The following is a 27000-nucleotide window of genomic DNA, read 5'->3' as shown; positions in this document are numbered from 1 at the left end:
GACTGTTTACATCAAAAACATGTATGTATGTATGCGTCAGATACTTTTTTTTTCTTTAGTAATTGCAGCGTGCTATGAAGCTGATGTGTGAAATAGTCACTTTGGATTAATACAGATGGAGTTCACTGAATAATTATTTTAATAAGGACCTGACGTATGATCTGGGAACACAACAGTACAAGGCTTAATTTAGGTAAGTCTGATATTCTTTTCCTCCCTCTGTTGCTGCAGACATAAAGTAGCATTAACAAGGAGATTTGTGATATAAAATTAAAACACCATTGAATATTTTTCAAATTGCCATTTGCTTTTTAAAAGTAACCAAAAAAATATCTTTAGCTTTGTAGACTGAGTTCACTAAATAAGGACCATGATAATTGATTTGTTTGTAAGAGCAATCGTGTTTGTAACTCCTATCTTGAGTAGTAATTTTAACCATAGCCATTGTTCACACTTACTGATAAAGCAGAACCAAGACATGCCTTTAAATTGGCATTTAATAAAACCAGAACGCAGGTTTTAAAACTGAGAGACCTAAGTCAAGTCCTTGCCGCCTTGTAGGGTCCATTCATAAGGTCATTCATTAGGGTTAATTTCTCCTAACAGGTATTTGGTCTTCCTGCCATGATTCTACTGCATTTACTTTAACACAGTGTAATACGCAGAGGCAGTCTTCCCCTGAAGAGCACATGGTGCTCTGAATGCAAAGGTGTTCCTGTTTTCAGCCTCTCCCCATTCCCCAACCTTTTATACTTTGGCTATTCAAACTCTTTATAGTTTTCTCCTTTGCTAAAGAATTCACCATTTTAGTAGCTTCCCACCCTTGCCAGTGTTTGCTAATTCATGAACTATTTCTGGGAGTAGAATCTGCTTGTTTTAAGTTGGCCTTCCCTGTTAGGCCAGCCCTTGGGAATGGTGTGTTAAGTACAGAAGCAAACTCTCCTACTAATTTCCTTTCTCAACCCTTGCTATACTTTTGAATCCCCTATTCCGGTTAAATCTGTATCTCTTATAGGTGATGCTCAGTAGGTGATTTAATAGTTCCAGTTGAGAGCCACTCAAGAGGGGAGATAGATCATTTTTCCGTATTTCTGCTAGCAACCTAGTTTGAGTTTAAAGCGTAGACTTTGTTCATTTCTAAGGGAGGTCTAAGAATTATACGTCTAAGAATTGAAACTTGTTTCAAATAAATCAGTTAACTACCAAATAATGCTTCGTAGGTGATGTGAAATAAAACACCATTGATTGAAGGTACACTGTTATTTTATGTACCACTAAGAAAAATGCTAAGCCATCGTGTGCTATTAATTGGGGATATGTATTACAATCAGTGAAATACATGCTGCATTAACCCAGGGGTGTGGGAATAGTATTGATTACAATGTTTTGGTGAAATTCGGTCTTGCCAACTACTTGAATTGACTACCTCCTTTTTAAAGTGTAAACTAAAAAAGGAGGAATTATCTGACTCTTCCATTTTATGCATATATGAATGTCACTGTGACTTTTATAACATCTGAGGATGGGATTTTGCAGGTGATTTTTCCAGTGCAAACAGGATATATATGAGGGCAGAGTATTTTTGTTGTTGTTTAATTCACTTTAAAAGTTTACTGGGGAGAGGAAGGCAGGAGATATGAGAGCAGGAAACTGCCAGTCAAGGTGTTATTACATATACTTGACAGGAGGCATGTTCTTGGCCTCTTGAATAGTAGTTGTACTTCATCTCTCAAGAACTTGAATAGACTAACTTGAATAGACTAAATAGGTTTCCAGGTCAGCCTCAAAAAGTTCATACCCAGTATAGTCTGCAGTCATTTTTTTGTCCACTCATTAAGACTTGCAAGATCTAGCACCAGGTGACTAAATTTCACAGAAAACCTAACTTTTATAGCACATGGGATCTCAAATTCACTACAGTTGCACTATTTCTTATTGACCCTCCAAGTCTTTCTTAGGCCCTGCCTTTCCCCCACATTTTACCTGCTAAAGCCCCTGACTTAGAATGGTTGAAATACTAGTTTTGAAACTTGTGGTGATGCACCAACTGCTAAAACCAGCACTACCAGTTCTGGGTAGACTGTTAACAAATCGAATGAAGAAATGTAGTATGAGAAGAAAGCATCTAATATAGTCCTTAAAGCTGTACAAATTCTGTAAGATTTTAAAATGTTATACCTTAAACAATGTAAGTTAACAGAAAAAAGTCAAATGACAATTTTAATAGACTTTAAAACAGTGTACAAGTATAAAACACTGGTTTTGTATTTCAAAAGTTGGAGGAAGATATCCAGTCATTAAACAGTCTACAAAACATATGCCAGTAGATTACATAAAAGACTATGTACAATATAAAAAGAGCTGAAAACAGTCTTCACTGTAAAAATAATTTAAAACAAATTTTTCAATTTAAAATATCATCTATAGCACAAACATCATGCAAATGAAAGACTAAATATAATGCATTCTTTAGTGTAGCCAAATAAATTCAGATTGAGACATCTTTTAGGTAGGGAAATGGCCATTCAGTAAAATTTTTTTCTCTGGCAATAATGGTTGTAGCTGGGTATTTTATGCTTAAAGAACAGCTATATTTCAAACCTTTTTAAAAACTGTAATAAATACCAAACCAACATAGTAATACGTTATAATTTGGGAATACTTTGTAATGTTGGGTAAAAGTCTGGAAAATAAATGCTTACTGTGCAATATTATAAAGTATGAACTGTTTTGAAAGGCTAGAAGCTTCTGCAGCTGAGAAAGTTGATCTCTAGTTTTAAGGCAGGCTAAGCTTTTAAATAAAGACACAGTAGGAACTAATTTCATTCATTATCTATTCTATTACAAGTTACATCATGTTCATCTCCGTAATACTAGGCTAGCAGTTTGGCGTTTATTACACCAAATCCTCCCTACAGGAGACATGTACTTTACTGGCTGAGTTATATATAATTAACATCTAATTACTTTGGAACCGTAATCAGGGGCCTGTCACTCTCCTCATTTGTGGGAAAAAGAAGCAACAATACAAAATATTACACTCTCCCCAGTCAGAGTACCATTATTATAGATTCATAAAGGCTTTTGCATATTCACTTCTTGGCAGTTTTTAATACTTGTGGAAAAGGACCAACGCAAGCTCTACCACAGTGACAGGTATTTAAACAACAATGGCAAATATTCTCAAAACGAAGGGGACCCAGGCAGGCATTGTTTCTAAGCATTTGAAACATTTCCAAAGCATTTATTTGTTTTCAAGGTTAGTTTTATGAGCCAATATAGACATTACTACATGTCCACAGGAAGTACAAAAGCCATCTTCATTTGAACAATACAACATTCCTGAAACTCTTAGCACCAAGTCTTACTTTAAAAAGCAAAGACAACTGAGTGCTCTCCCACACATTGTTGACTTCCTTCTACTCACATTGCATGTCATGAGATTTTTAAAAAGTTAGCTGCCACAAGTTTTGGGAAATGCCAGTGTTTAAAAATAGGTTAACTGTGCTAATAAACAATCAAAAGTTTAGCAGAACAGAGATTTGAGGATTTCAAACCATTCAATGTTACAAATAAAAATGTGAAAATACCATTCTTTGGTCTAGATAAGCTGTTCCCTTTACATTAATTTAACATTCCAATGGCTTTTTGAAAACTTTAAAATGTCGAAACTCACTAGGCAAAAACAAAATTATATATACATATAGATGTATCATACAAATGAATCTTTAAAAGAAAGTCTTGACCAAGAGCAGATTAAAGATACTTAGTACCTTTCTTTTTAAAAAAAAGTTAGTGTTGAATGGACAAGTACAGAAATAATGAAGTTAAAAACTACCCATGAAAAAAGCAATATTTTCCAGTCTATAAATATTACACCTTTCTGGTTTCCTTTGTTCTATCATGTTCACAAGTAAACATTCATTTTGACATGCTATTTAATGCTGGTGGAACAATTCCTATACCTGGACAATTAGTACATTATAATTTGTTTGATGGATAGTTAATGTCTGTTGCTTCCTGCTTCATAGATACAGCTTCGTTAACTGTCTCTTGATCACCTCCATCAGCTCCAAATCCAGTTCCTCCAGCTCTCTCATTAATATCAGCATCATCTTCCAAACCATTGTAAAATTCTTCAATCTCACTTTCATCCTCAATGGGTTCTTCTAAACTTGGACTCTGGCATGTTCCACTATCACTATTACTGCCACAAGAACTAGAGGATAAGACGTCATCTTCAGAGTCTGAATATACCTCAGCACCATGGAAAATGTAACGATTTGGTGGTAAAAACAGATATTGATTACCTGAAATACAGCAATAAAAGAGAAATAATAAGTTACTTCTAGTCTTGTAGGAGTCTGATTGATAAATCTAGAGTAAGTGTAGGTTCCAGCTCTGCCTTTTATCTGAGTATCACTATTAAAGGCTATTATTACTGTAGTGTTTTTCATCAAAAACAAGCTGTAGACTCAGTACTGGGTGCAAATCTGAATTCTGCCACTCACCAGCTTTGTATTTTGGGCAGTTACCCCTCTGTGCCTCAATTACCTCATAAGGTAAATCATGAAAAACGTAAAGAACTATGTTCAATAAAGATTACTTAGCCAATTCCCTTTAACAAATTTGATGAGGTGAAATGAAGTGTCCAGACTAGTCTGTATTAGATACCTAATTCATGTTCATTGACTAGAACTTCTCTAAAGCATGTATTATGCATCTTCATTAAATATAATGGCTTCACCACCGATTCAGAGTGTAGTCTGTAGTACAAATTTAGATCCTCAAGTCTCTTCTTTCAAGAGAACATAGTATTCTTCAGTTTTCTAAGCCACTGGTATTAATCTCCACCATCAGAGGAGGGACAAGTACTTGTAATTGGTAACAGGCAACCCCATCTGGCACATCTTAATAGGGCCATCTCCTTTGAATTACACCCATTCGTAGTCTTTTAAGGATTCCAGCACATGGTTGGCCTACACTTAACTTTTCTATAGTTTTGGCCCATGCTTCTAAAAAGTGATTTATTCTGTTCTGGTCCCCCTGAATAACTGAATAATCTATTTCTCAGCCCAAGTACCCTAATACCTGTCTGTTTTCTTGGCAACCATCAAAACACTTCAAGTCCGTTTACTTCATATATGTTCCCACTTCCTCCTTTCTAACCTTGACCTTACCATGTAAATAGTGGCAAACTAAAATGAGTGAGTGAAATCTAGTGGTCATTTGGTTTTAACACTCTTGTCATCAGTTATCTTTTTAAATTCTCACAGTGTTACGAAGTATGTGCTATTCCCATTTTACTGATTAAGAATCTGAGAGATTATTAAATAGCTTTGCCCAAGGTAGATCTGAGGCAACTTGGGTCTAATTGCAAAACCTGTACCTTTAAGGCATAAATTTGTAGAGTAAAACCAAAGTATAACACCAGAGAGACGGCTCCAGGTTTAACATTTGTTTATTGGGACAAAAAAATGTGTAAGAAAACCCCCAGTGCAAAAGTCTTAGTGCATAGGCAGACTTTGTGTATGGTAGAGACTTATATTACCTGACTAAATCAGCAATTATTTTGTCTGACTCTTGCCACATTTGCAAACATGAAGCATTCTTCTATGCTTTTTTTCATTTCCCTTCTGAAGACTTCCTTTACTTTTAACTCATTGTTTGAGATCAAAATCCAAAGTTAGGATTTTAGAAAGCTTTCTATAACCTAATCTCTTCAAGTAGTATCTACTTTTTTATACATACATTTTTTTATAATCTATAATTATATACCAATATCAGTAGACTGATCATTGTGTCTCCAGAACTTACTAATTAATGCCTGGTATGGAAAGGCCCAAAGGCTTATTCAACTGAACTAAAATTCATTTACAACAAATGATTACAACACTTCATACATTTGTCTAAAATTTGTCAGTTTTCACCATGTATGGTAAATGGAATGGGTTGTACAAAATTGCTGCATCTAACTTAGAGTCTATTTTTTACTTAGGATTTTCACCATATATGCTACTTGGAATTAAAACACTGATTTCCAAAAAGTTGAGTGATTTCACCTATGTTAATACTAATTGTTAAAAACTTCCCATGTGACACAACAGGGTAGACGTTATTCCTTATAAATAATGGAGAAGAAACAGATGTTTTCTAGGTCTGAGACAACACAGCATAATGGTTAAAAGGGCAGGCTCTTTTAAAGATAGGCCTGGAATCCAATCTTGGCTCTTCCAAGTCGTAGTTGTTATCTTGCATGGGGTACTTAACCTCTATGTTCCTCATACTTCCCCCCTGTAGCCCAGATACAATACTTCCTACCTGAAGACACTATTTCTTCCCCATATTATGTAAGACACCACTGTTTCTCTAGCTTGACTGCTCAACTTTACAATTTTTCTAAATACAATTTAGCTGCATAAAGTTATCCTATCAACTAACTTCCTAAATTTGCTCGTTTCTTGCAAATATTTTGTTAATAATTATAATAGGTTCTTACCATCAAGCCGTTTACTAATCTGCTCCTTTGCGAGTCTAGCTGGCCAGCACTTTCTCACTGTTTCAGCAACTGAAGTTCTTTCACTTTTCTCACCAGTACTGGAGCCAAGGTTCTTCAAATCTGGACTCTCCAACTGTTCAGTAACACTTTCAGTGCTCCTAGTAGAAGTCTGTACTTCCTGTGATTTTTCTCCCATACAATCTCTTGATTCAGAAACATCTGCATCAACATTACTCTTTGTTGCTTGGTCTAAAAATGTGACAATCACTGAAGAATCTGGTGGTGAAGTTCTTTCTGGTGAACTTGAGCCTTCTGAAATATTAAGCGGTGTGGGTGGCAGCTCCAACAAATGAGCCAAATCTTTTTGTGTTCGTGGAGGTTTTTCAGTTATTTCTGAAAGCTTCACAGGATTGCAGCAAAGTTTGGCATATTCACCACCTAACCTATGACACAATTCATTAATTATGACATCACAGTCTCCAAGAAGCTCTACATCAAAATGCAGATGAGGCAAAGGTTCCCTATTAATTAATATCTGAGGCACTTCATGGGGTATGGAACCTAAAAATGGGGTGAAAAATAAGAGTTAGAAAAAGGGAAAACATTTCATCAAGCTATTAAGGAAACAGATGAGCAGGTAAGGAGCATCTTTCATAAAATTTCAGGTTCTGTCAATTGGTTTCCTCTGAGCAATCTTAAACTTTTCCACTCTATACCTCAATTTCCTTGCTTGTATAATGGGGATAATAATACTTTTCCAAAAGGTTGTGATGAGGATTAAATGAGTTAATATATGTCAAGTGTACAGAAGAATTCTTGGCATGTAGTAAGTGATCTTTATTTTACTCCCAGTACAGAGTGTGAAAACTTCCGGTTAAGATGGTAGAGAAAGGAAGAGCTTGTCTATTCTCAACGGTTAACATCAAAATTACAACTAAATTGTAAAGACAGTCACTAAGAACCACATGAAGACAAGCTAAACAGAGCTCGTATGACTAAGGATATAAAGAAGCCACGTTAAGACTGTTAGGACGGTGAAGATGCTGACCAAGCAGGATCACACACAGTGTGATGATTAGAAGACTGTGGAGGAATACATTGGCTGTGGAGGTCCCACCTGAGAAGCAAGAGGTTCCCAGCCCACATGAGCGTCTACAGCCCAGTGCACCTACCTATGCGTATGCCAGAAAAAGAAATCTCCATAACATGTGGCTGTAAAAACCAGCAGGAATTGTGTCCAAGGGAGACAAAGTGCTGCAAAAGGTGGAGGTGCTGCTCTAAAGGGCCCACACAAACTCCCTCTACGCTCCAGCACAAGGACAGCAGCTTGAAAAACACCAGGGACATACGGGGAGGAAGTAAATTGACTAACTTCAGAGCGATGGCTAGAATGGCAGGGATTGGGGCAACTCTTTCCAGGTATGGAAGTTCTGCCAGGTTCTATTGTTCCTTTGTTGAACTCACTCCCACCCAGCCTGCCTGGTGCAAGTGGGCACTAAATCTGTGTACTCTATTAATCTGGCTAACAATGTTGACCCCACCCAAATCACAGGGCTGGCCAGGGCTTCTCCTGGTGGCTTCTGCTTGTAAGCAGCTTGCCTCGGCTTGTGCTACAGACTCTCAAAGGTCCACAAACCTCACACAAGCAGCAGCTAGTCTCAGCATGCATGGTAGCTCCTGCCAAGTGACCTCAAACCCAGCACAAACTGCAACTGACTTTGGCCTGCACAAAAGCCCCTCCCAAGAGGCTCCAGACCAACCCACCTGTGGCCAACTTCCAATGACAACCAGGCTCCAATCAACTAGCTCCATAACGGACAACACCCAAAGGGGGCCTCAGCTAGCACCGGAACCCCACCTCCCCACCCCCACTAAAGTGACTCCTGCTACATGACATCTTTAACGTAAATCCAATCTGTCAAGACGAGGAGACACAGCAAATCTACCTAATACATAGAAACAAACAGAGTTGATCAAAATGAGATGAACATGTCCCAAATAAAAGAACAGGACAAAACTCCAGAAAAAGAACTCTAAATGGAGACAGGCAATCTACCAGATAGAGAATTCAAAAGACTGGTTATAAGGTCGCTGAAATTGGGAGGATAGATGAACTCAGTGAGAACTTCAACAAAGAGACAGAGAACATAAAAAAGGAAATAGAAAACACAGAACCAACTGGGACTGCTGGCGAAGATGTGGAGAGTTGGCAGGACTGCAAATTGGTGCAGCCACCATGGAATGGAAAACAGTATGGAGAGTCTTAAAAAAATTCAAAATACCTTATGATGTAGTAATTCCACTTGTGGGTATATATCCAAAGAAATCCAAAACACTAATTCAAAAAGATACATCCAACCCTATGTTCACTGCAGCATTATTTACAATAAAATAGCCAAGATACGAAAACAACTTAAGTGTCCTTCAATAGACGAATGGATAAAGAAGATATACATATATATGATGGAATGTTACACAGCCGTAAAAGGAATGAAATCTTGCCATTTGCGACAACATGGATGGACCTAGAAGGTGTTACACAAAGTGAAATTACTTATTACATAAAATTTCTTGTACCATAATGTTAAAAATGCTAAAATTCCTTTATAATACAAAAAAAAAGTACCTAAATGTAAACAAATAAAAAATTGAATTGAAAAGTTAAAAGATTTTTCCCCTGAAATTTGGACCAAAACCGTGGCAAAATACAGTATATATGAAATCTAAAGAACAAAACAAGCTCATAGATAATAGAGAACAAACTTAAAGTCACCAGATAGAAGGATGGGTGAAAAGGAGGGAAAGGGATTAAGTGCAAACTGGTAGTTATAAAATAGTCAAGGGAATGTAAAGTATGGCATAAGGAATATAGTCAATAATGAAATAACTATAGTGTCAGGTGAGTACTAATCAGGTCACTTCATAAATTATATAAATGTCTAATCACTACACTGTACACCTAAAACTAATATAATGTTGGATGTCAACTGTAATTGAAAGTAGTACAAGTTACAAAAATAGTAATGGGGATGTATAGTACAGCATAGGGAATACAATCAATAATATTGTAATAACTGTATGGTGCCAGATCGGTACTAGACTTACTGAGGTGATCGCTTCATAAGGTATGTAAGTGTCTAATCACTATGTTGTACACCTGAAATTAATATAATGTTGTATGTCAACTATAATTGAAAAAAATTTTTTTTAAAATGAAAATTCTCACAAGTCTATTCTCCACTATTATATACCTGTCTTAAACTTTTTAAATGTACCTTTACCTATCACCAACACACTATACTACCCCACAGAAAGCTTTTAAGAATTTCTCTGCCTTACCTTTAAAGAGAAAACTAAAAACAAAGGATCTTGTACATTAAATTTTCATGTTTTGTTTAATTATATATTGTCCTCTATTCTACTTTAATAGAATTTCACAGCTATTTAGGGAAGACTGAGTTAAACTGCTAAAAGCCACTACACCTGGGAGTAGGAAAAAGACGCACAATTGGTGAGTAATTCCTTGTTTCTTCCAAGTCTTTACTCTGGCTGCCTATTAGATTGCTGGTGTCTAACTGTTTTCTGATTAAGTCTCTCCTTTTCTCCTGCCCTCATTTTTTTTCGGGCACACCTGATGCTACTGAGCTAGTTCCTCCATCTTCCTTATCTCCCTAGCTTCCTCACTAGAGTGAGAAAAAAGGTAGCATGAGAGCACGTTAAAGAAACGTTCCTGAGAATAATAGGGACTTAAATTGTATTTGAGCATTTTTATACACAAACACCCTTGTGCATAAAATAGATGCACATATAATAATTATGACAAGGCATGATAGTTATTCTTACAAAAATGAGCCAATCATTCTGAACCCCAAATTCTATTTTACATAATACATTACACTTCTGTCAAGCTATACATTTTAACTTAAAGTTGAACTGTTTCCCTTTGTCTTAATTTTCAGTATACATTAGAATCTGACATTACTTCCGTTTTGACAACCCTTCCACCCAACCAAAATGTCAGATTAACCAATCTTCATGAACAAAAATGTCACCTAAAATATTAAGTTTGGCTCTTTACCACTCTATCCAGAAACAGAAAGATCACTGGGGTCTACTGTACAGATACAACCCATGTCAATATAAATACAGAAATATTCTCTAAAAATCACCACCAACTTACTTGGAATTAGTGCTACTGGTCTTACTTTCAGGGAAGACCCAATAACAATGAGGAGATCAACTTCATCTTTGTCATACTTCATGGCTCTATGAAACTGTTCTGGTAAATTTTCACCAAAAAAGACAATCTCTGGTTTCATGATAGCAAGTGGTTCATCAGCTGGGCACCGAGGACATCGAGGAACCACCTGTATGTTTCAGATTTTGGTTGAGGTGGGGAAGAAAAGGGAAAGCACAAGTTAGAAATAGTCAACATTTCCACACTTCCTAAGAATGCATTTCAGAATCATAAAAACAAGAAAAAAAGGCCAGAAAAGATGTGAATAGCAGGAAAAACTAGACATAACCTAAACATCAATGCCAACTGTCATTGACCTTTTATTAACATACAATGAAATACAATGTTGCTATTATCTGTGCTACTGTGACTCTGTATAGACCTACATTTGATATTCAAGAGTGCACTGTATAAAAAGGAAAAACCAACCTGTGTATACATGTGCACACATGTAGACCGACAGACAGACACACACACACACACACACACACACACACTTATTCCTTTAAAAAAAGTTTGTAGGATACAATTCCATTTAACACTCTATCCTTTTCATATTTGATTATGCAGGTTAAGTTCACAGAATTTATTTCTGGATGGTTTTTATTCTCTACTGTATCTTCCTGTAGTTTTTTGGCAGTGAGCATACAAGAAATACCTTTTACAGTAGTTTTTTAAATGTTTTAAATAATTACCACCCTAATTTAAGATTCTGAATCTAACAGACACTAAAAAAGGAGAGTAAGAAGAAAAACTAATATAGCAACACTTATGATCTGGGTTTTTATTTATTAAGGAGCCAATTTCATCACTTTAGCGGCATTATGGAGCAATGTTTTCACCTTAAGATATTAAAAGTTTCTTGTGTATTTCACCAGTCTGCCCAATGATAACACTCTCTTCCCTAGATTTTTCTGTACCACATAAATACTTTCAAGGAAAAAAAAAGGATTGGAGGCAAAAGAAGAAATAGATCAGAGACATGCACAGTTCCTAAAATATGGGTGATAAATTACCTGATTAAAAATATCTCCTCGTACAGCTTCACAGTCAACTTTGTATTTACAAATCAGGCAAGACGCTGTTGCAAAGGAACCTAAAAACAACCAATATACACATGTTTTATTAAAGAAATGTTTCCATTTATTAAGCATATCACAAAGGCTCTAATAGAAAGTTTGACACCAGGAAAGTTAAAGAGAATTTAAAAATTTTAAGAGATTTTATGGGACAGTCTAGCAGACGAAGAATTAAAATAGTTATATAATAAAGAAGAGAATCCAATCTTCAATTGCTGAGATGTTGATACAATGATCAATCTATTCTTTCCTATAAAATAAACCAACTCCTCCAGCACTAAAATTCTAGAGTTGGAGGGTTATAATTGTATTACCTTAGCTTAATTAGTAATTATGTTTTAAAAGTTTAGATAAACAAAGAAAATGGTCTGTTCATATTTGTTTTAGATTGAAAAGTCTAAATTTTTGAATCCTGTACATCTAAACTACCCAGTTCCTCTGGTTTCATTCTAAAGATGTCATGTTTTTCATACATAGATATTACTACTTTTGTAATCCAAAAGGTTAGTAAAAAGAATTTAATGGAATGCAACTGCTACGTCTTTTGAAATCCAAAAGCACATTAATTTTTCATGTTTGTACAATTAAACGTCAAGGCCAATTCTTCTGATTTCATTTTTTTGCATTCTAATTATTTTATCTACAATTGATCAGATAATATAATAATAAAGCTCAATCCCCATTCCTATATAGCAGCCTACTTTCAACAAACTATTTAAATAACAGAAAGCAATTCTGAAGTTTACTGACCATGACACTGAATTATCCTTTGGATTCCTGCAACCTGCTCCAGTGTATCTATGTTCTGAGTATAGTTGCGCAGCAGTTTTCCTTCCTTATCTGACAAGGCTATGAATTTGTGACAGAGAGATGGTTGGAATTGTCCAGGATATATTTCCTAAATAATGCAAAAAAGGCAGAAATCAGTATAACAGATGTCATAGGTTATGTTTAACATAAAAAACTACCAATGATAATCCCCATGTATAATTTTTAAAAATACATGAGCATCTCAAAGCATCTAGATGGATGCAACACACACCTAAAAAAGGATTCTTGCAGTAATATGTATAAAACTCAGCAATTAGTGAACTTGGCCCCTTGAAGAAAAAGATAGTTGACCCACAAACATCTCTAATAAATGTTAATATTTTAATAAACGTCAGAAGTAATACACACCTTAGAATATATCTAATTTTTGTTGGCTGCAAATTCAGATTTTTTTTTTAAAAGGAAAAAGGGGGAAAAGTTTAAACTGAAATTAAAGATACCAAAGGTATGGTGACTTCTTTTAAAACTATAAAAAAGCACTGTCAACATAAGAATATTAAAAATTTTTGATTCATCATTCATTATAAATATCAACCTGTTGGAAGTTTAAAGCTAAAGTTTTAGTTCCTTACCAAAATTGTTTTCCTTCCACTGCACAGGCACATACTGGTATAGTATAGAGCTGCTCATGAATGCTGAGTTGCTGGATTTTGTGTGTGTGTTTTTCCCCCCAAATAATGCTTCAATGCTGTTTCTTCTTTAAAAACAAAGAATTCAGATATACACATGGCAAAAAGATCAGAGAAAAAGTATCAATTTTGGTCCTCTCAACTTTTGACAGTGTTTTTATTAAATTTCATTTAGTAAGTGACTATGGCAAAGGAAGTTTCTTCTCTACTTTTTTCTTTGAAGTAGTAGTGCTACCTACTTCCTTACCATTCATTATAGCCTCTAACCTATTACAGTGCTAGCAAAAAAACTAGACACAACCGTATATCCGTCAATAGGGGACCGGCTGTAGATATATGGTACCATCCTAATAGTATGCAGCCATTAAAATGAATGAGGGAGGTCTAGATGCACTGACCTGGAAGATGGTCTATGACATACATGAAAAAAGCAAGTTAGTCACCAGTGTGTATAGTCTTGCTTTTGTTGTTTCATTATTAAACAAAAATGGAAATTATATGCACATGTATATAGTTATGTTCATATAAACATCAAGTCAGGAACGATACAAACAAGCTATAAACAGGTGGGGAAACTTTCATGACTTTACTTGTAACCTATTTAATATTTCAAATTGAAAAAAAAAACCTATCTACTGGGGTAACTTTTAGGTAAAAATAATAAGCAAATCTCATTTTAACAACTGTCACATAATGTATATCTATATGCTGGTGAGAATCTTGTGTTATACAAAAATTTTGACACATTCAAATTTTTATCATGAATTTCATGGACACTTTTCAATTTAAGAAACAGATAACGCATATATAGAAAGAAGTAACAAATGAAGAGCTTAGTAAAGCTAATGTTTATTAAAAGGAAAACTGAAAGCCACATTATGTTCTAGACCATTGGGGTTCTGCTATACTAACAACTGTTTTAGCCCCAACATACTTTATTTTAGTTACATTTAAAGAATTAAATATAGTATTTTATTAAAGCTCCCTCTGGAAATAACTGTTAACAGTGTTTTAACAAATATTGGCATATGCTAGGCAACAGATAAAATAGGATCTAAAGTAGGAAGAAAAGTGGTAACAGCATGGTAACACACAAAATAAGAACAAATGACCTCCAGAGCGTGGTTGGGGAGCAACAGTACCAAGATGCCACACTCTTGAAGTGAATTTTTGTGTGCTCTATCCCCCGTCCCCTCTTTTAAAGGGGTGGGGGTTGGGGGGAATGGAAGCATAAAGATATGTGGACACTAGATTCAGCTCTACACTCCAGTTTCCCTTCATGTCCAGGGTATAAACTAGCCCTTAAAGTTATGACTCAATTCCTGTAGTTCGGGATCATGTATGAAGCAATTGTTTTTGTTTTATTTTATAAACCTAAATTTTATGTGTTAGAACCTAAGTGATTTGAGTCTTAATTTTGTCTGTTTTCTTTGAAATATGCAGTGGACCATGTCTAAACCATTAAATTTAAGTACTATGTTCAAACTAAGGGACATAATCTGAAATAGTGAACAAAAATTACTCTGGAAGGACTGTTTTAATAGAAACTACTCCTAAGGCAGGTCCTTAACATGAAAAGTTGCTAAAAACCAACTGCCTGGGGGGGGTACAACTTTCAGCTAAAGTATGGATTACTTTTTTCCATCTAGCCCTGTTCTAAGCAAGACATGTCATCCCAAATCTGAACATCCTAAAAGTCCTATTAAGGAACGAATCATGTGGACTGGGCCATTCTGTTATCATAGGATCCTCACAGATTAGAGTATAAGCAGAGCTGGGACCAAAGGCTCGAAACACTTTAAAAAAAAACAGCCATTGCTTCTACACAGTTGTGTCCAGAAATATGCAAACAATCCAATAACTGTCTATAGGCAACAAACGTGGTCAAAACTAAAGCTTAGAACTACCTGTCATACTCAGTTTTCAAACAGAAATAATGGCTTTCCTCCAGAGATGTTTTCTGCTTGGTTTCTTCTCAAAATATCTAGCAATATGAATGAGACCACAGGCAAAGGCAAGGGAGTAAACTATAACCCCTCAAAAAGGACTCATCAAAGTTGGAGATGTTACTATTTGCTAATATCCACCTCCTCCTGGCAGAGCAGTAGGAGGCAGTAAGTAGAGTTGGTAAGAAACTAGAACCTAAAATCTCCATGCTGCTGAAAAGTGAAGCCAATCGAATTCTGGTTAGGAAAATTCTCACCATCCCATCTTGTTTCATTAATTCCACAAAACCACTCTTGAATAGACTATCTTACCTAATCAATACTTAGTCACCTGAGGAAGAAATTCAACTGCCTTTTTTTTTTTTTTTTTTTTTTTAAAGTCTGGTTCCCTGAGGAATTCAAGGTTCAATAAACTTTTTCCACACAGGGACATCAGATAGTAAATATTTAAGGCTTTGCAGGCCATACATTCTTTGTCCATATGGTCTCTATTCCAAACACTCAATCCTCCACTGTAGGGCAAAAGCAGCCATAGACAATATGCAAACAAACAAGCATGGCTGTGTTCCAATAAAACTTTATTTATGGTCACCGACATTAGAATTTTCATATAATGTTCGTATGCTATGAAATATTCTTTTGATTTTTTCCCCATCCATTTAAAAATTCTTAGCTCACATTTGGACTGAGGCTGTAGTTTGACAACCCCTGTACTCACTTAACACAGAGAATTTCAATTAGTCAAGTTATTAGTTACCACTTAATGAAGTTTTCCTATGTACCAGGCATAACAGGAGCACTCTATTATAATGCTGTAGACTCAGCTGGGGCTGGGTTTTTACATTTTAAAGGGCTGTAGAAGAAAACAACATATGACACAGCTCCTATGTTGTCCACAAAGCAGGTCATACTACCTGGCGATCTGCTGACACCATTTTGGAGATGAAAAACCCAAAGCAAATTAATTTGCCAAAAGTCACAGGAGCCAATAAGTAGCAGAGCTATCATTCAAACCCAGTTCTAAAACCAAAGTGTGGCTCTTATCCACTATGCAATACTGCCTTTTCAGTTTTTGATACCTCAACCTCAAGTTTCATATTTTTCTTTTATGCTAAGCACCATTCTATTAGGTGTTGCTAATTAGTCTAAGAAGATTAGTCAGTACACTTCATTTTGCACATCTTCATGGGATTACTGGAAGCTGGAATTCTAATCACCCTCTAACATAAAAACACTCAAGAATATATCATGTTCCCACCAATCAGTATAAGAAAAACATCCCAATGGAAAAAAAAATGCTAGGAACAATCAGATGATTCAGAGATATCCACATAGCCAGCAGTAAAAAGCAGTCATCCACACTAATAAACAAAAACAACACTAATACGAGAGAAGATGCTAATTTTTTATCTATTGAACTGATAGTTTCAACTGTTTTAAACACTTTAAATAGCCATTAATAGACTGACTAAATATATTGTGGTACAACTATAAAACAATACTATATACAGCGTTTTCTTAAAAATAAGGTATATCTGTTAAGTGTCATTATGAAACTATTTCCAAGAATATATTAAGTAGGGGGAAAAGCAAGGTAGAGAAAAGGTTGTATGATTCTGTTGCTAATCATTTTTAAAGCATTATGAGAAACTTACAATACCTCTCCTACACACACACACTTACTCTTTTTATTTCCTAGAAGGATATCCAAGAAAACATCCTACCATGGTAACCTTTGAGGAAAAGAGATCAGAGGTAGGGAAGGCTGAAGGGAGAGCCCAACTAACATTTATATTTTGTACTGTTTTAATTTCTTTTTAAAGCGTAACACCACACACACAGATTTAAAAATAATAATCATCATAATGTATTGGGGACAGGGACATGCTAAATCCGCCTTCTCTTACACTTCTAACAGGAGTATATTTTATTTAACCTTCACAGGTAGCAATACAGCAAAATGTATTAGGACCCTTAGCAATTTCCCTTTCAAGAATTTATCCTAAGAACACTGGAACACACCAAGAAGGGCAATCATAGCAACACTATTTGTAATAACAAAGTATGGAACATCCAAAATGTACACTTACAGGATTAATTACAGTACACCACTTAATGAACATTATGATGATTATAAAGTATTCAAGTATATGACAGAAAAAGTTTATTAAGTAGAAAACACTACAAATGCAAATCAGTTCATAAAAGAGCCTATTTTTATAATAAAAAATATATATCCACATATACTTACATTTATATATCTGTATCCACACGCACATAGGTATTAACATTGTCTTCAGGGACTGGCTATTTTTTCTTTTTTGGCTTGCATTTTATTATTTTTAGGTAATAAGCTGGTTTTAAGATTCCTTAACTTTATAACACATAATCTGGTATGTTTGCACATTATCAATAAAGTGATAATTTACTGAATAAATATAAAGATAAACTTTTGGAGTTAAGTTCATAAAAATTCAGTTCATATTTCCCCGCTCTACTTTTTGAGTTTTAATCACTTTAGGGGAAAAAACATTCACTGAATTCAATATGGGATAACTAATACACTCTTTGGTACAGGACTTTTTTAAAAAAAGTTGTTTTATACATTGTTTCACCTTTACTAACTCCTAATACCATGTTTTCCCAAAAGTAAGACCTACCCGGACCATCAGACCATCAGCTCTAATGCGTCTTTTGGAGCAAAAATTAATACAAGACCCGGTCTTACAGTAAAATATTTTCTGGGAAACAGTACAACCATTCATGTTCATCAGCATCAATTATTTTAGACTCCTGAGAACCACAACTACAACTCATTATCAATTTAAGCCCTTATTATGCAAGAGGATAATGGTTCAGGACATGGCTATGTAGCTTTAATGTCCGCCTTAACTGTTGTTATGTAAAAAAATTCAAAGTGGTAACACAGCTAGGCACACTGTATTACAATGGTGCTCAAGCAGGGAGCAATTTTGCAGGGGGCATTTGGCAACATCTGGGGACATTTTTGATTGCCAAGACTGGAGGGTGGGTTGTGAATGGCACTGAGTGGGAAGAGGGATGGTGCTAAATACCCTACAATGGAGAGGACAGCTCACAGCAAATGATCCACCCCAAAATGGTAATAGTTTGAGAAACGCTCTAATGGGCCAGTAACCTCTTTAACACACTCTCCATTACTTGGAATTTCCAGTCTGAATTAAATCTAAGTTTCTTTTCAATAATTATATAAAATCAATGGCTTGTTATATTAAGGAATTCTTCCAAAATTTGTCTAAATTTCACCAATAATAGCTTTACATTACATTCATTTCCTCTCATAACTAGCCGAATTCACAAACCATCTTTATAAACTGCGTAGTACAGCAACTAGTAGAAAATTTTAGGTTATGAGTATTTTCTTCATGTAATATTTTATGAATCTAGTACAATATAACAATATTTACATACCCTCCCCATTTTTGGATACTATTCTTTGTTTTTTGTCCATATTTCTCCTTAACCTTTTCCCCAATTGTTTATTTTTAGACCCAGTATTAACTCAGGCTCTTCTACCTATTACTATTAATTTTAAGTGCTACTTCAGCAACGAGCAGCTTTCTTTTAGACAGTTCCTAACGTGACAATAAAGTGCGACAGTTCTACGAGTAGCAGTAGCAGTTATAAAGGTTAATTACTTAGCTCTTACCATAACTTAAATGAAAACTCAGAAAATCAATGAAGCAAAATTAAGTTTATATAAACAAGACTAGAAAAGGCTGCACTTTATAAATGATTGAACTTAATTTGTTTTCATTCTATGAACTAACAATAAAAATACGCATAAATTCTTAAAACTTTTATAGACAAATGAAAAATGCCACCCCTCCAAACTTCTTCTCATAGGTGGTATACAATCTATACACACAGTGGTTAAGAACACTGTAACACATTAACGGAAATTTCACATATTTTCTTTTATGCACTGTCCAGATTTCTATTAAGTGCACTTTTTCAAGTTCTTGTAATTTGTTTTTATCTGAGTAATTCTGAATTGTTTATGCAGGTTATTACATGTCAAAGCTAGTTTAAGCTTCAAATGAATACTCAGTCTGTATATTAGACAACTTAGGTTACAATCTTTCTCACCTTGCTATTTCTATTCTCAGTTACCACATTTTTCCACTGTCAGGTTACTACTTTACTAAGCAATTTACTACATAAGTGAGATGGAAAAAACTGACAAGTTAGTTTGGGTGACATGTTTTCTTTCCTCTCAAGAATTTGCAGCAAAAGTCTTAGGAGCATGATATAAATGGACTAGTGAATCAAGCTTTCATAATCAGATGTAAGATCAAAGTATTTGTTGGCCTTTTGCTACTAGAGCTATTAAAATGCCAGTATCCCAGGTACAATTCAAGAAACTTTGAGTGATATTTCATTGGTCTGCAAAATCATGCATTAGTAACACTAGCACCAGTATGTTAAAACAGTAAATCTTCACTCATTCATAACCTTATATTTAAGAAAAGCAAAAAAACTAACTTTACGTTATTGATTTGATTTGATGTAAACCAGGTGATTGTTCTAAAGGCTAGATGTAGATATCCATCACTACTGCTGATACATAAAATAAAAAGTTCAAAATTATTACAAGTTTAAAGTTGATGGTTAGAAAGATTAAAAATTATCTTAGAAGCCTAAAAATTTCTGAAATTTAGTTTTCAGTTTTAGCAATTAAATCATATCCAAGAAATTTTAATGTAATTTCCCCAATTTACTCTAATTCCTACTTATAACCACACTTGGATGAAACAAAGTATTTCTTTTAGGATAGGCAACCAATTTAAACACCATTTATTCTGAATTAGCAGAGATTTTTCTCTAGTTATACAAATAGACCACATGGTTTGAAAGTAGCTGAGGTGACTCTTTAAAAATTCAGGTTCATTTAATTTCTAGATTCACTAAAAACAGTCACTAATACAAAAGACCCTTTCAAATATATTCAAGTTTAGCAATAACAATTTTACTATTTCTTTCTGTAAGACCAAACTATGGGGGAGAAAAACAAATTTCCTAATGACTAAAATCTATTGGGCATGGTATAAAGTATTATCAAATTTCATATTCTTGAGTAGAACTGCCCAATAGAAATTTAATGTGAGTCATGTAATTTTAAATTTTCTAGTAATCACATTAAAAATACAAAATTTTCATAATTTAAACCCAGTATCAAAAGTATCATTATTTCTACATATAATCAATATTTGTTAATATATAATAAAGAAAATTAATGATATATTTTCTATTTTTTCCATACTAGGTTTCCCAAGTCTGGTACGTCTTCCACACTTACATTACATCTCAACACTTGTAAGTATGCAATAGCAAAATGGGGCTAGTGGCTTCTGAGCTGAACTGTGTAGCTCTAGAGACTCTAGAGCAAAATAGAGCACCCTTGACTAAAATGCAACCTAAGAATCTTCTCCACCTCTAATCACAAATTTTCAGGCACATCTCATGTGTTAAGGCCTGGCTAATATAAAGCATACCAAAGAAGATGTTACAGTCTTTATGACCCGTAAAAATATTAAAAATCACAGTGATGTTACTTTTAAATGCTCTACTAACCTCTAAAAAAGCCTGGACAATGTAAAGGTCAGTACTGAAGTGCAAATTTGAAAAATATGAAATAGCCTCTTCTTTGGAAATAAATTCAATCCTAAAATTAAGAAAAGTGAATGATAATCCCTTCTGGGAAGAAGGGAATTCTGAGTGAAATGACTTTTTTCAGTGATCTTACACCACACCACAGTACTATTACTGAATTTACTAGACAGTTAATGGTAATCTTAAGAAGTCGAGATGTGAACAAATACTGTTTCATGAGAGACCAAAAGAACAACTAGAAGAGTTTGTAGTACCTTTGCAAACTTGAAGAATGGTCTTGGATCTTTTCTGAAATATTCAATATCAAACATTGCTTGAGGATCTGGAAGGTCTGGGAAGTCTACTGCAAGGCGAGCATAAATACCATCTCTTGATCTGAAGTCAGGTATTCCACAAGAAACAGAAACCTGAAATATGCATGGCATAATTTGTACAATTAAATCTTCTACCTGTACCTTTATCATTACTTGTTCTCTTATCATACAATTAGGGAAAAGTTGAAAAATATTTCATTTTGAAACTTTTGAGGAACAGAAATACCTCCCTATTGCAATTTAAAATAGAAATGAAAAACCCCAAAAAAGAATATTATTAAATCCATCACATATTCCATTCATAATGGGGTAAGGAATTTCAAGTCAAGTTAATTTCAAACCTTTAAGCATTTAACCAGCAAATTAAAGCAAATGAAATTTGATTGAGAAGGGAGTAAATCATTTCAAATTATTTTAACTAGAAAGCAGGCAAGAAATTCTGTTACAGTCAAGTATTTCCAAAGAAATTTCTTATCTGGTCAGGGTCCTAACTACTTCGAGAATACGAAATTTCTGTATTTAAAAAAAATAATAAAATGTTGTACAATATTTCAGTTCTTAATTGTTAAGAATAGATTTAGACACTGCTTTGTCTAGGAATAAACCTTGACATTTCAAATAGGGATTTCAAGGTTACCTTTTGTTTCACAATTTTACCAGAGTTGACACCACTTTGAACTCAGAGTAAACCAAACTTGTCTAAATCTGGGAGCAAAGCATAACTATTCTTGAAAATTTAAGATTAAGTTACACCCTCCTTAATTCAAAATGAATTTTAATCCAGCATTGCCCTGGTCACTAGCATATTCTGTACTCAACACAATACACAATAGCTTTATGTAGTTAACTGGGACCCTACAGTAGGCCAAATGAAAAATATCAAGCCACCACAATCTCATCATTTTAATTTAAAATGGACAGGCGGTACGAATCTGTTACCTTCCCAACCCTAAGTTCTTCACTTGTGAATACCAATTAGGTTCCTGGTTTCCCCATGAAGACAGAACAAATACCCAATTTCTCCACCAGCCCCTGACACACTTTAATGCACGCAGAATTCCCTGCATCTCCTTTCCGATCTGTGGTATAATGTAGGTAAAAATCTTGCCTTAATTCGACTTACCTACTGTATTAATAAACAGAAATAAATCATTTAAGGTTGTTGGAGAGGTTTTTAAAAACTGAACCAATTTAGCAACTGCTGCTGCAGTCACTTTTTAGCAGTGTCCAAACACAAATGCTCATTATCATGTAAGAATTAATGCTTCTACACCAGAAAAATGTTTCTTAATTGGAAAAGGCATAAGAAAAAACTTATACCACTTCCCCCTTTTACTAGTGTTTTATACATCTTACATACCCCAGCTCCAGTTAGAACTATTATTTTTTTGCATTCCTGCAGTAATTTCACAGCATCTTCAATTGTATTAATATCTTTTCTTTTTTTCCTTTTTGGTGGTTCTGAAAGGATATTAATAACAATCTGCCACAATGTCATATCATCCAATTCAGGTGGAGGAATTGTTTCTGGTAGTAAATCTTTAAGAATTGTTCGAGGATCTGTACCAATCATAAGATGTTGCTGAACAAAAGTATATGGACCTATATTAAGAGAGAAAAGAATGAGATCAAATCCTCTTCCAAGTAATTCAAAATTTCACTTATTTTCTGAATTAATGAATTAGCAATCTTTGAGGGTTCTTTTGTAAAGAAAATGAAATATAAAGGTATTTCATTCTCATGACATCCTCAGCTAATGCTATATCCCAATGAAATAGGGAGAGCAAATCAAGAGTTAAGTCTGCCCCTCAGGCTCTGTATTTTAAGAGTCAAACTAATTACCAGAATTAAATTTCAATCATTAAAATCCAGAAATACACACTATAATTAATAACACGAATGTGTACAAAAGGGTTCTCCAAATCAATATAGGATAGATCTTACCAGTCCCGAAATCCCATACTATTTATCATTAAAGACATAGGGAAAAAGAAAAGGATATCTAAATATCTACCTAAAATAAATCTATACATAACTACTATCTTTTAAATTTTTTCCAGTAATAATCTTCAATTTGATCTTAATCAATTTCCCAAAATGATACACACAATGCTGGTTTTGAACATTAATATTTTTTCACCTGGCATTTCTTAAATCAGTATCCTAGCTTGAAAAAACCAAAAATATAGTAAATATTATGGACACTAAAAAGGAACTATCCATCACTATATTTAAATAGTCAAGAATGAGAGCACATTAAGAGAAAGATCACTTTCAAGATGGTCATGTTATAACTTTGGTAATAAAAATCTGAGTAGTGTTCTCTATTTCAAAATACTTTCCCATTTTATCCACATAATTAATACTGAATGCAAATTATGTGCCAGGCACTTACCTAGGCACTAAATAGTATACAAATCAGTCAAAAATCCCTGCCCCCAACGGGTTGCCGAGTATATTTTAGTATATGAAACACAATAAAAAAGTTAAGATACAAAGCTTGAGAAGTGACGTGTTAAGAAAAAAATGAAGAATGGAGAGGAAGTGAGGAAGCAAGATACTCTAACTAGAGGAAGAGCATTCCACACTGAGAGTACCAGCGAAAAGGACCGAAGGACCCAAGGTGTGAGGACCTGGTTGTTTGAGAAATACCAGAGGCCAGTTTCCATGGGCCTGAGCTGTTTAAAAATAAAAACAGAACATAGCACTAGACTTTCCCTAGAAACATAAGCTGACATTAAATCCAGTAAGCACCTAAGAAACCTAATGACTAGGTTATAAGGGGGCAGAGAATTATATTTTTAGTTGGCATTAAAATTAAAACAAAGAAAGACATTTACTTTCTAAAAGCTGTGGAACCATACCTATCCGTGGCCTTGGAGTCCAATCACTAGAGCTTGCATGTGAGGCTCTATCATCCTCATCACTTTCACAGGAATGAAAACCATTGGTGATTATTTCATCACCAAACAGAAGGTTATCTACAAAAGAAACCAAAAGTAACTCAAAGCTACTGAAAGTCTGCATCTAAAATATATGAAGATCTACAGTGGTTATGATGCAACAATTTTCACCGAATGAAGCACTTAACATTCATATTGCCTGTGTAAAGAATGCCTACTAGGTCTGCTTGCACCGTTCATAGGCACAGTATATATCCTCATCTTTAGGGATTCTGCCCACAATCTAAAAGTTTCAGTTCACAAAAGAATCTAGACATAAGTTTACTTAATCAAAACACAAAAAGTACTAATCTAGTTAGACTGAATTTATCAATCACGAATAATAGAGCTCATGAAACTTGTCAAATAAAAACCAAAAAAATTTGTTCCAAGTAACTAGGGCAATCTGCACTTCTCTTATAAAATACTAAACATACAAAAATAACTTTGCATGATTCATTTTCCCTATTAGACTGTTTCTTGAATGAGATCTTTTTATTAATCAAGTCTCTAATGCAGTGTTACCTTTAAATACGGTCCAGTGGTCCATTGATTAAATTTATTGATACAAATGATGAAGAGCACATCTATCCAGGACAGAAACTCCTCACATCGAAAATATGAAATCCTCAAAGATGACATGACATATACAACTAACACATCTGCTTTAGTATGCCAAAATATGTCAGTCGTGTTTCAGGGTTACATATACACACAGTAAAGGATTATACCTAAATCTAAAACTATTTTAAGAACATGATTAGAGAAAAAATACTATTCAAAGTACTCTAAAAGTACTGTCACTTTTCTATGTCCACTATTAATTGCACCACAAAAGAGTAATGTCTTTAGAAACAGCTAAGCTCTTTAAAATTTGGAGGCTATTACTTTAGAAATAGCTTTGCTCTTCCAATTTCAAGACTAGTTTAAAAATAAAGACCCTCCCCCCAAAAAGTCACAAATTGCACAGGTGTCAATTTGCAAAGACAACTGCAAAAAGTCGGTGCAAGGGATAAGCGAAAGTTGCAGATTTAGGAGTGCTGGGGGCTGGGACGAAGGGTGGGAATGTTGTTAAATAAAAGCAATATGCTAAAAGAGTAGGAGGGGAAAGAAACTTATTTTAAAACCTGCGAGAGCTTCCCCGCCCGGCGGCTGCGCAAAGCGCGAGGCCGCTAAGGCGGGCCGCGGAGTAAGGGACGGACGGGAGGGAAGGAGCGAGTCCGCAGGCCGCTCCTGCAACCAGGCCGGCAGCCCCGGAGGCGCGCAGCTGAGGGCCGCGGTAAGGAGAGGGTCGCGGCAGAACCAGCCCTGAGCCCTAGCCCACCCGAGACCCCGCCACCCCACACCAGGAGGGGCTCCGGGAGAGGGAGGAGGGAATGCGCAGTCCCAGCCGCCCGCGCCCTGCGCACCTCGGTACCCAATCGCCGCCGCCTCGTCTTCCTCCTCGCCTTCGTCGTCGTCGTCGTCGAAGTCATCGGCTGGCGGCGGCTCCAGGGATAGGCCCTGTAGGCCCGGCCCATTGTCTCCTCCGCCCGGCGCCGCCGCCTGGGCCTCTCGCTCCCCGCCCGCCGTCGCCGCCGCCGCCTCCCGCCACAGCGCCGGGCCGCCCCCGGCCGCCGCCAGCACTTCACGCTCAGGGGCCGCCCCATCGGGCTCGCCTGGGCTCCGCCCGAGGCCGGGGCCGTCTCTCCGCGGCCTCTTGCGGAGCGGCTCTCCGGCGGGCGGCGACGCGGCCTCCCTCTCGGCCGCCACCGCCGAAGGGGAGCCACCGGGCTGAAGGGCGAGCGCCGCCTCGTCCGCCATCTTCCAACTGCCTCTCTGGCCCGCCTTCCTCACCTCCTCTGCTCTCGCTCGACTCGCGGCAGTGGCGCCCCCGCGGCTTCGGCTGCGGGAGATTTAAACGCTGTCACGTGACCCGCCCCTCGCCGCCTCCGCCCTCCCGCGGCTCCCGCCACCCACGCGGGCCTCACCACAACACGGTGGGTCACGTGGCGGGCGGAGGCGGCGTGGGCCGAGAGGAAAAGCCGCAGGAGCTGCTGCGGCCCCACCGCTTGGCTTCAGTCGCGTGATGCTGCCAAACTTGCCCGTTTCTCAACTTCTCTTTCAAACCGTCCTGAGGTCACTGCCGCTGGCACCGCTCAAATTTTGGTTCACACTGTGGGTTTCCACACTGTGAGTTTCTATCTGAAGTGCTCACCTCGCTTGTTCTAGGTTAAAGCTAAGGGTTAAATCGTAGTTCCTGAGAGGCAACAAGGACTGAAGCTGGCCAAGGTGTAGCTCCCGCAAATGTGATGGATAGTCTCGTTGTTAGGGGTATGAGTAGAAGCAGAAGGACACAGTTCACTCCTCACACCATTCTGACAGCTCCTCTCTGTCCTTGCTTCTCCTCTTAGCTGATGGCTTCCCCCCCTACTCTCCACTTGTAGTGTAGTGTAAGTTGTAAAATCCCTAAGGGTGTGTGTTTCACACACACACACAACTCCTTTGACAAATGTGTGGGTGTTCCCTTGTGTGGGCTTCATTAAAATGAGTGTATTGGGTCAGGTGAGGCAGCAAAAGCAGAGAGTGGGATGAGCATGACTTGGCCCCTATACACATCTGGGTTTCGGTTGCAATTGGAGATCCTTCCCTTCTAGCTTGGTCCCATCTCTGAAAGATGGTACTACTGTACCTATTTTGTAGGGTTGTGGTGAGAATTAAATGAGATAGCCAGATGTAAAGTGAGGGGTACATAGTAGTTCAGAAAATAGTTCCTTTCCTACTTGAAGCCCCTCCATTTTCCACTTTCCCTGAAATTCCAGGACTCTGTCACTCCGTATCTAGCATTCACTAGGGACCCATGTAATAAAATTTGGCAGGTTTGGAGTCACT

General features: G+C 36.3%; 2 protein-coding genes across 3 annotated transcripts in view; one reads left to right on the top strand and one right to left on the bottom strand.

The window, feature by feature from the left end:
* Positions 1–2193: 2193 nt before the first annotated feature.
* Positions 2194–25975, bottom strand: SIRT1 (sirtuin 1). 2 transcript variants are annotated; one of them, XM_019731766.3, is made up of 9 exons: positions 25539–25975; positions 24052–24168; positions 22548–22789; positions 21128–21280; positions 12566–12713; positions 11753–11832; positions 10680–10866; positions 6500–7060; positions 2194–4310 (listed from the first exon to the last, which is right to left on the bottom strand). In XM_019731766.3, exons 1-9 carry the CDS (start codon positions 25930–25932, stop codon positions 3982–3984), a joined length of 2211 nt encoding a protein of 736 aa, XP_019587325.3. In that variant the 5' UTR covers positions 25933–25975; the 3' UTR covers positions 2194–3981. The 2 variants fall into 2 exon arrangements, with proteins under 2 accessions (XP_019587325.3, XP_019587326.3); XM_019731767.3 differs by lacking the exon at positions 24052–24168.
* Positions 25283–27000, top strand: part of DNAJC12 (DnaJ heat shock protein family (Hsp40) member C12) — a 65970-nt gene continuing 64252 nt past the window's right edge. Inside the window, exon 1 of the mRNA XM_019731770.3 lies at positions 25283–25408. The gene's annotated coding sequence lies outside the window, so the exon portion shown is untranslated. The remainder of the gene's footprint in view (positions 25409–27000) is intronic.

This window comes from Rhinolophus sinicus, chromosome 15 (genome assembly GCF_057876585.1).
Source record: "Rhinolophus sinicus isolate RSI-liver-muscle chromosome 15, RSI-T2T, whole genome shotgun sequence".
Taxonomy (NCBI): domain Eukaryota; kingdom Metazoa; phylum Chordata; class Mammalia; order Chiroptera; family Rhinolophidae; genus Rhinolophus; species Rhinolophus sinicus.
Note: the sequence above shows the minus strand (reverse complement) of the source record. Positions and strands in the feature narration are given on the sequence as shown.